Source organism: Limulus polyphemus, unplaced genomic scaffold (assembly GCF_000517525.1).
Source record: "Limulus polyphemus unplaced genomic scaffold, Limulus_polyphemus-2.1.2 Scaffold159, whole genome shotgun sequence".
NCBI lineage: Eukaryota > Metazoa > Arthropoda > Merostomata > Xiphosura > Limulidae > Limulus > Limulus polyphemus.
This window is the reverse complement of record NW_013665769.1, coordinates 384415-395504: the sequence shown is the minus strand read 5'-3', so window position 1 is coordinate 395504 and position 11090 is coordinate 384415. Positions and strand designations below refer to the sequence as shown.

Below are 11090 nucleotides of genomic sequence, written 5' to 3'. Positions count from 1 at the left end.
TAGTAAACGTTTGTAGAAAGTTCAAGAGTATGCTAGTTATCACGAACTCTTCAGGAGGGTTTCCTGTGTGACAGTGAAGTACTTTGCCACAAATGCAGTAGGCCTAAGAGTGGTAGTTATTACAGATCTTTTCAATTCAAAGAAGGTACATCTTACTCTCTTCAAAGCAAAACCAAAAATCCCTTATAACTACTTTTCTTCTGTTTTTTCTTTTATTCCGCAGAAAGCTACACGAGGACTATCTGGCTAGCCATCCCTAATTTAACAATGATAGATTAGAGGGAAGGCAGCTAGTCAACACCACCCACTGTGTTTCATGGGCTACTTTTTTACTAACAAATAGTGGGATTGGCTATCACATTATAACATCCCCACAACTGAAAGAGTGAGCATGTTCAGAAACAGAGATTTGAATCTGCGTCCCTCAGATTGCGAGTCAATCACCCTAATTACCGGGCCATGCCAGGCCCACTACTTTTCTAACCTGTTCGTACACTTAAAGCAAACCAGTAGGCCATTTGCTTAACTCGACTATTTGTTTTTTAATCTCAAACCCTAGTAGAGCATCTATCTAATAATGCTTAATTACAGTTACGTTTCCATTAACTTGAAATAACTTCTTTCTTACAGGCAAAGCACTCAAATTATCAATTCTAAATTTGGTTTTTAGCTTTTCCCTTGTTCACAATCAAAAAGCTAAGCAAACTGATACATTTTGATAACCTTTATAGGTCAAATGCATATGAAAACGTTCAATAAATTTTACATGTTTGTTTGCTGTTGATCACAAAGATACACAATGAGTTATCTGTGCTCTGCTCACCAAGGGTTATAAACCTGCAGATTACTGCTGAGCCACCTCATGAATATTACATGAATAAAGAAATGAAACCACATGTTTAATGTAACAAACCATAATATCCGTATACTAACAACCTACTCGATTTTGAGTCATTTGAGGAAAAAAAAAAGACTAACAGAAAAGGCTAGTCATTTGTAATTTTATTTCTCAATCACAGAGATGCAGCTTTTAGTTACAATTAAAAATTACATTAATCTTACATGTAATGACTTCACCTGGTTTCTGCATCAAACCTAATGATGAATGACTACTCACCATAATTATTAAGAAAACCAGTCTTACTTGACTACATAGAAGTAAACATGCCATCAGCCAACTTCCAGTTAAGAGTAAAAGGAAATATTACATATGGTTCAGTTATCAGAAGTGCTATATTTTACAGTGCACTAGGCTGCACCAGATGTAGAAGAAACATAATTGTTTTCCTTTTATTATTTCAATAGCTACAGGGCTCCAAGCATACTACACTTTTCATCTACTGATGAATATAAATCAACAATAAGAAAAAATTTACTATATTAGTATAATAACCATCTCAGCAATCATTCTGGTGCTGTGAAGTTTGACTTCATTTTTTTTTAAGTTTAAAAAGCCATAATATTCTATGAAACTTGTTTAATAGCACCTGACAGTTAAATACACAGAATTATACTATACCAATAAGATTGTTTCACCAATGAATAACAAAAAGGTAACAGCATTCCATATAATGAAATGATAGTTGATTACTGTTTTTGAAATCTATGAAGTAACTATTTGAAATTTAAAAAATAATTGGGCTCACAAATAGCCAGAATTCAGCTAAACACACTCCAAAATCTACATGCACATTTGAGAAGATAGATCATTCTGTTCACACTGCTGAAGAAAGGGCTATCCTTCAAAAGTTTGTTTTATCAACAAATTATAATCATTAAGTTATATGTTCATAAACAAAATGTGTGCTTTTAAATTACTAAAATGTTTATTATTTTGCAAATCACAAATAACATAAGATCATAAATACAAAGCAGTTGCCGAGTCTGAGACTACTGGCACAGATTACTAAATATTTTGCTACATGAATTTTGAATAAACTAAAAACCTCTGAAGCAAATTAAACACCTGTAACAAGTTTTCAAAGAATATGAAAGTTATAACATAAAAACATGTGTAATCTATACTTTTTTTCAAATACAGGCTTATATTTACATATATTTAGTTAAAGAAATCAGATAATTTCTTATCTCATTTTTTAGTGTAATTCATATAAAAACAGAAAAATATCTTTTGGTACGAACAACAAAAACATGTCTACACAGTACACATTATATTTAATATAATAAAAACAACACAGACAACATTCTAAGGCATAAATAAAAGCAGCAAAGAGTAAGAAACTGTCAGAGCTGTTTGATTCCACCAAAATTAGTATAAAGTGAAAAATGGTCAGAGCTCTGTGATACCATCAAACCAGTGAATAGTAAAAAAATGGTCAGAGCTGTTTAATTCCATCAGACAAATAAATTGTGAAAAAATGGTAAGAGTTGTTTAATTACATCAGACCATTAAATAGTGAAAAATGGTCAGAATTGTTTGATTCCATCAAACCAGTTAATTGTGAAAAATTCTCAGAGCTCTTTGGTTCCGTCAGTCTTGTAAATGGTGAAAAATGGTCAGAGCTGTTTGATTCCTGTGTAGTCCAATTGTTGGTTATAATGCATTTTGATGTTAGAATAGTAACCTTAACAAAGAAGAACTGTTAATTGGAGAAAACACAGAATCAAATTATCAACATTTCGAAAACATGCACTTCAATGCATCTCAGTTAAAATTTTTTAAGAAAAACTTTTATTATACTTTAGTGTTTAATAATGTAAGTATAATGATTTTCACCTTCAACAATTAGTTTAGTTGTTATATAGTATACATAAAACTCACATTAGAGTAACTTAGGAATGGAACATAAGCATAAGTACCTCATGTAAGAACATGCAAAATCTTTTTACAGAGGAGTATATATTGAACATTAAAGGGTTGTTGAAACAAACTTTAAAGACCGATTAAGTATATGGATATAATCAAAAACTAATCAGAGCAACTTATCAGAGTGATAGTTCTTATTTATAGAAAATATTCTGTATAATGGTGCACATTAAAATTGATATTATTGATTTTGCATGGTTATTAACTTCCTTAACATACTCTACTGACACATTTTCTACATCTTTAAAAACAAAACATATCATTGAAAAGAGTGAGAATAATTTGGTCAATTATCAATTTATCTATTAGTTTTTCCTATTAGTATACACTGTGTATCAGGACATTCAACCACTGGAGAATAAAAAACAAAATTAAGATGTCTTTAATGACAATATTCTGTGAAAGAAGAGACAGAAAAATTCAGTGAATATCAATTATAGTCTGGTTAATTAAAGCCAACCAAAGAGCTTTTTTTTTTCTGGACTGCTTAGTGATGAACAAGATTTATAACACTGAAGAAACTAAGAAGATAGGAAAAACACAACAACTCTCCTTAAAAATGGATAAACACAGAGAATAAACATGAGAAAAACTAAAGATTAAATTAAAGCCCTATTATCTTATTTCGCAGGTATCCCTGAAAACATAAGTTTACAGAGGATGTGTAAATAACAGTCAGAACAGGATTTAGATGTCAAAATGTAATACTATCACACCAAATCACCTAAATAACCAACAGAAAGCATAAACCCCATCCACAGCACGTTCTGTAATGAAGATACAAAAATACCGACAAAAGTTGGAATTCAAGAGCATAGCAGACATAAAAGATTGTAATTCTGATCTATATGTAATAGCTCCTCATGTTAGAGAATATGATAAACCAATTAAATGAAATAATGCTGAACTAACAGCATTTTAATCACATAAGAGAAAAATAAAAGCAAAAGAAACCTTTTACTTCCACATAACTGATAACACACAAAACCTTGAAAAGATTAAAATAGTTAGTTGATTCAGATTCTAATGGGAGAGAACCCAGTCAAGTGGATAACACACCAGACTTCCACCCTGGCCACTATCAACACAGAAAATAGTTCTTCTCTGGACTGTCCTGAGGATGGCAGAAGCAACCAAAACAGAATAAAAAGTAATTAATAATTAGTATCTAGTTACAAAAATTAGTTAGTAATTAATAACTAGACTTAGTTGATCATATAGGCTACTAACCATGCCAATGTTTGCTATTAGCTTGGGCATATCACATTAATTAGAATATTACACATATGTACACAAGTGAACAGTTACTGATAGTTTGTATTTGATACATATACTACGTGATGATTTTTTGGAAAAATAGAGTAATAAGCAAACATTTTTTAGTTAAATACAAATCAAATACAGAACTGAGTCTTATACAAAAACATTTTTACTATCTTGCACATTTAGTATACACACACACATATATATAAACAATTGATGTTTAACTGAAAAAAATATTTTCATATTCTTAATCATGTCAGATCTGAAGTTGTTTTTACATCACTTGTTAACAGAATCTATTTATATTCTGATTAAAGCCTCTTATTAGTTAATAAATTCAATGACATACCATTTTGATAGAGTACAACATCAGTCTTCATCTGACAAAAAAAGTACAAGTTTCTGTTTGATTTAACTGAAAAACTCTCACTTCTTCACAGATAAGCCAACAATGAGTGCCACCACTAAACCAACTGCTAACAAAATAATAATGAAGCAACACATTTTTTTCTGTACTTTTTCTGAAAAATCAAAAATATATTATATTAGTAGTAATATATATACACACACACACACACAACACAAGCACAAACTTATTTTTGTTTCTCGTATTATATAAGAAAATTATAATTAAATAATTTAAACTTAACTATTAAAGGCATGTTCACATTATAATCAAATTAAATCAATCATTCATTTCGCATAATACTTAAGCTGATAAAGCATAATGTCTTTTGAAGCAAGTAATACAGTTTTCTAGTAAAACAAGTGTATAACAGTAGTTCAACAACACTGTTAAATGAAAATGTTAATGAAGGCAGCTACGTTTGAACATAAATTACTATTGAAACAATATTAATATCAGTTGTTTCAAAAACATCAAATTTCCTGGTATATACTACCTATGATAAAGAATCAAGATTTCAAAAGGGTCAGAATTCCGTAAATCATAACAACACTTACCATCCTTAATCATGTCATTCTTAATTGTCTGATGTACATTTCCAATGTGATAAATGTGCACTTTGTTTAATATTGCTACAGACAATACTTTAGAGGAAAACAAGATTTCATCATGTTGCATGAGATAAAAGAATTATTCCTTGTTGAATCTGGTAGAACCACTTGTTTATGAGACTATTGCTCTAAATAAACAAAGATGGCCACCTTTTATTGCAGTATTTACAAAGAAAATTTCCCTTTGAACGTGGTGAGGTACATGATTTTGACTGCATCCATCTGCCCCATGAAATATGCACACTTTGTTAATATATGCCTACAGTTGAAAATGCAACAATATTCACACACAGAAGTGACTGACATCACAAGTAATCTTACAGTAGCTTAACACGTTTTATTTTTTTTTAATCACGCAAACATGTAATTCACTTATATATATATACACAGTGTGTAATAATGAAATTTTTTAATTGTACTAGATTATCAGATGATACCTTTAAGAAAGAATGTCACCATAAATTTCAACACATATATTTTGCATTAAACAGTTTCAGGTGTTTTTCTTAGAGGAAAAATGTTTACTATCAAGCTTTATACAAACGTGCTCAAAAGTACACTTCAAACCTTTAATTAAAATGCTGCAGTGACAGATTTTGTATGCAGTAATGTATTTCTTTTTTAAAAACATTTTAATTGAGTATTATTGAAGAATGTGATTTCACATCTCATAGCAACAGCATCAATCTACTAAACCAAAACTGAGTCTGTTAAGTCACAGTATCTTCAAGAAATTTGCCAAGTTTTATTAAACACCAGAAGTCTGTCTATACAAAAGAATATTTTTTCAATATAAATTATTTCTGCTAAAGATTTGTCTGTTAATTTCCTTGCCTTTACATAACCCCTAGAACATACTAACTGAATATCAAAAGTTATTTTTTGATAAAACTTTGTTTCATTACTTATCTTCTTTACATCATAAAGTGAAATGAAAATATGAAATAAAATAAATAATAACCTTCCTCTTCAGTGTCAATCAGAAGGTTCCAAATTATTTATCTTCATCATTTTAACTTTTTCACATCTGTTTCCTTTAAGGTTTTATTGCAGTACATTATATTTTGATCCACTGGAGAAGTGACCTTTGAGGCAACGATGCAATATATCATAGAAGAAGCCATTAGCTGTTTCTGGCACACATGCAAAATGAAAAACCAGGACACATCACATGTGTATTGTTGAATATGACCCCTCTCTACAACTTGTGATATCTTTGACATATTATTTCTCTGAAGTTTTGTTAGGCTGAACTGATAAATTTTTAATGTTCATATTTTAATTACTTTTGTTAGAAAATATAATCATAAACAATGAATACAAATTATCCACAAAAACAAAGATTTATAGTTCATGCTGTGCTACCAAATTGGTTTGCACTTGTGAGGTAATCAGATGCCAGACCTTGTTGAATATCACAAATTTGAGTATCTAAAATAATTTATTTTTCAAATATGCATTTTAAAATAATAAACACATAGTGGTCACTAGAACAAATATTTCCAAAATTACTATAATTTATACAGCTTGCTAAGAAGCTACAAAAACATTCACCAAAATTCCATCAACTGTTCAAAGCAGTAGTACAACAATCATGAAACAAGAAATTTCTAATACTTGAATCCTCTACCCATCAAAACTTTAAAACGTTAGGAAGATTCTTATAGAGGAGAATCTGCTCTTTGTATTGGTTGTAAAAATGTCCATCAACCATGTAAAGTTGATTAGCAAACAATCTCGGAAGTCAGAGAGAGAATGGAGGGCTTTTCTAGTAGGTTTGACAGAAATAAAGAAAGTAGGAGGTGAAAATTTCAAATTATTGCTTGTAATTATGTATACATTGTGTATATAACTGATTGGAACAGGCAGCATTCTTTATTTTAATGTTAAAAAATTCTGTAGTGGTCAAATTGGAACTCAGATGTGTCATGTGACACAACAAAATGAAGACTGAGTTTTAAAAAATTCTTATTTTGAAAGTGAGACATTAAAAGTTGCATTATAAAATATGTTTTCTTGACAAGTTTACTGACATGCATTGACAGTAAAGCTGCTTATTTATATCTTGAATGAAACTCTTTAAAAGGTCATGACATAAACTTGCAACAGAGCTGTAGTTAAAAGAGTTAATGCAATATAATTACTAAGTTTCTGAAATTCACAAAATGTTTAAATTGTAATTTGTCACTGGAAATGGCATAAAAACTGGTGCAGTATATTGCACAAACTAATATATTTAATATGTGATTTTGTAGAAATATTGAAACCTTGAAGTTTGTGATTTGTGTTTGATGAAATTAGCTTTCTACAATTAAGGTATCAAACTATGCACAGGTGAAAGTGCCATATTATACAAAATGTGCTATGTTATTGGTATAGTTACAATTCACTAATAAACAAAATATTGCCCTTTATCAGTTTGACTTTTTTTCTACATAGTTTATGTAATATTTTCTTATACTAACCTAATTATCGCCATATTATTATATATTATTTTCCCTTGTACCAGTACAATTGTGGCTTGTCAGATTCAGCCAGTGCTAAGTAACTAAGACAACAAAATTTCACTAAACAGTTGGGAAATTAACCCAGGAACATAAATACATTTACATGCTACTGACTATGCCTCAATCTTTCTGGTGTTCTTGATATTCCATTCCTCGACATGACTACATTAGTAAATAGCAAGTTTGTAAACAAACAACTATATATCATTGCATTCTCTTTCTGCCCTTGAGATCTCATATCCAGCAGGACAATGCTTTTTCCATGTACTGTAGGTTTAACAGTCTGTGTTCTATCAAACTCAGCCTGAAGAGCTCTGAAAAGTCATGCTAGCAAGAAAAACACAAGATACCAAATATCATTGCATTCTTATTCTGCTCGAGATCCCGTGTCTAGTGGGGCAATGCTTGTTGCATGTACTGTGTAAGTATAACACTTTGTGTTCTATTAAACTCAGCCTGAAAAGCTCTGAAAAGTCACATGCAGTTGAAATTCTATCTCACACTCTCTTCTTACTGGAACTTACAAGGGAGACTGAGAAGACTGATGTCACTAAGTTATTATTAAAAATTTCAAAATGATTAATTATGGAACTATGGTTACATTTCTGTGTGCCAGACAGTAACGTAGAACTAATTAAATGAGATTTTTCTTTGGAACAGAAAAAATTTAATCTTAAACATTTTACCATAATGTGACTAATATTTTGATACTAATTCTAACAGTGTATTTTACTTTGCATTTTCAAAACAAGCTGTAAGTCATTAACATACTTTACCTAATCTATTGGAAAAAGCAAGTAAACATTTGTAAATGTGTTATTTATGAGATATATCTGTTTTCTACTATTGGAAGCAATTAATGAAGGACAGGGAAATAACCTTATATAAGATAAGTGACTAGCTTTCTCAAAATAATCTTTGCATCATTAAATTTCCCTATTCAAATAAAAAACATCACCAACCTGGTATTCACTGGCTTTCTGTAGCTGGCTGGCTCCTTCCTCAACATTGTAGCATGTATTATCAATATTATCTGCTATTGTATCTGCATATACAATCAAGACAGACTTGTTAAATGACTGCACAGTTACTTATAAATGTCTAGACTTATATTATCAATCTATTGGATATCATATCTTAAGAAAATGCCATGCTTTGCTACTAGAATTTCGTTTTAAAAGAAATTACACTGGGCCCATCTTTGCCATTAATCACATCTTGGAATCTGTCACAATTCACTCCTTACAATAGTAGCCATTGGTTCTCATTTGATGGACTAGATAACCACTATTTTTACTAAACAGCTACAACTATAATACAAATTGAAGCCTGTCTGGTCAATCCTTAAGAAAGCATTGAAAAATTTTCCAAAGCATTTGAAATACAATTCAGATTAGACCTCTGGACTAACCAAGGGGTTATTGTCTCAAAAATAGGTTGTGCATCATATAGCATAATACTGAATGAAGTGCACTTTATTCCCATACGATTACATCAGTGCAAAAAGTGTACCATTGTCCAACACTGGACTACTTATTTTATATAAACAGAAAGATTACAATGTCACTTGCCAATTTACAGAATTAAACACTGAATTGAGTAAGTTGGTCTACCAAAATATTTATTATCAATACCATTTCAATCATCATTTTGCATTCTTTAGCTACAAGAATTACCATCAGCCACATTGCCTAAACATCTTTCTGGTCTAAAGGATGAACAGACATGCTTGAGTTGTTTTGGCCCATGTCACTTCTTACCCAATCACAGAAAATCTGAAGTCTTTATATTGTAGGGCAAATTCCTCATCATTACCAATTACTTATGAAACATATAAAGGAGCTTTTCTCAGTAATAACTGTTTCAAACTAGAGTGGTTCATATATTATAACTGCTGAAAGATATCTGTTACAACATTGTTCTAAAAACAGTTTGCGAGTCTGTTATTAGTATTACCGCACAGCTGATGAACACAAGCACACAAAGTTATGGTACTGTGTGCATGATATATGTATACATGGATACACCTGGATTTTATTCTCTTGTACATGTCGCTTTTTTGTAGCTTTGTAAACATCTTTAGCCTTGCTATCTCATGATTTTAAAAATTTCCCTTTTAACTTTTATTCTATTCTTAGTTAACAGTCTATATATCTTAAAAAATTCTCCTACTAATTATAAGTAAATCACTGAATGAGTCCAATGTCTCTGTCAATAAAAATCAATATATTTTTGTATTTAGTTCTCAATCTAAGCAAAACAATGTTTTTTTATGAAAACATTCAATAATTGAAACTAATTTCTGTGCTAACAGAAACTGTTACTTTTTATCTAACCATTACAAGTGTGTACTTTACTGTTGCTTTGGAATGGTTTATAACAGTTATAATATAAACTATTCCCTAAACAAAAAACTTACAATTGAGTCTTCAGTCACTTGGACCATTTCTATCAGCAAGGTCTATCATATCAATAAATGTGTGTGTGGGAGTTAACAATTTTACATCTTAAAACCACAAGGGCTTTAGTAATTGTTACATGCTTTGCTCAAGATCTTTTGTGCACATTCTGATTATTTCATAAATGAGCATATACTTTCAAGATTTTGAACAATTTCTTCATTCTACTAAATTGCAATGATTAACTGTAAAAGTATTTTGGTCTCTAAAACATATTCAACAGTTTATACTATCTAATTTATGCTAAGGCCATTTATTACAGACACAAAAAAACTTGTTGATTTTATAATGTATTTGTAATCTTTATATCAGTTAGAGCTTTTATAATATACTTGTATGAAGTTTTTTAATATTACATGTTTAATGTTTTTGGTAGTAACGTTTTCTAATGTGTAAAATCAATAAAGAAAACTTCAGTCACTTAAGTAAATATAATTAATAACTATTAAAGTTTGTAAGAATAGCTTGCAAAGTTTTATAATTAGACAATAGTATCAGAGATTTAATGAATAATACAGTTATGGTAACTTGTCTCTTACTTATTACTTCTCCTTGTTCATGAACCATTGAGGCTAGATCACGAAAAATCTGGTTAACATCCAACATGTCACTTTCTATTTCTCTAATCCTCTGTTCTCTCTCTTCTAGTAAAGCCTTGAAACAAAGATTTGTTTGTACTTCAAAATATCATATATGAATATTATTTACATAAAATAATAGAATGAGAGAATAGTAAACAGCCTAGGGAAAAAAAGACATAGATGCGAGTTATTTATCAATTAATATTAACTAGTGATCAATGCAAGTTACCTACACAGATCATAACTAAAAATCAGCATGGTAATTGGTATAGCTAGTTAAATATACTGTTCAGTTATAATCAGCTCTAATAAATTGCATGTGTTCTCTATTGTTAACAGATGGTACACTGAATATTAACAAAATACATAAATAATGGCTGGAGACGGCTTAAATGGGTAATGAAGAAAAACTTTAATATAAGTTTAACATGACAGC

At 30.2% G+C, this 11090-nt stretch overlaps 1 protein-coding gene across 4 annotated transcripts in view; it reads right to left on the bottom strand.

Moving 5' to 3' along the window:
* Positions 1-987: 987 nt before the first annotated feature.
* The window catches only part of LOC106476877 (syntaxin-12-like), a 63288-nt gene continuing 53185 nt past the window's right edge, over positions 988-11090 (bottom strand). Inside the window, exons 9-12 of one of the 4 annotated variants that reach the window (XR_002609775.1) lie at positions 10613-10727; positions 8577-8659; positions 4440-4611; positions 988-2600 (exon numbers count right to left, since the gene is read on the bottom strand). Coding sequence is in view for 2 of the 4 variants with exons in the window: in XM_022381379.1 (XP_022237087.1) it covers positions 2397-2600; positions 8577-8659; positions 10613-10727 (402 nt within the window). In the remaining 2 variants the exon portion in view is untranslated. The remainder of the gene's footprint in view (positions 2601-4439; positions 4612-8576; positions 8660-10612; positions 10728-11090) is intronic. The other 3 variants (XR_002609777.1, XM_022381379.1, XM_022381380.1) reach the window with 3 other exon arrangements.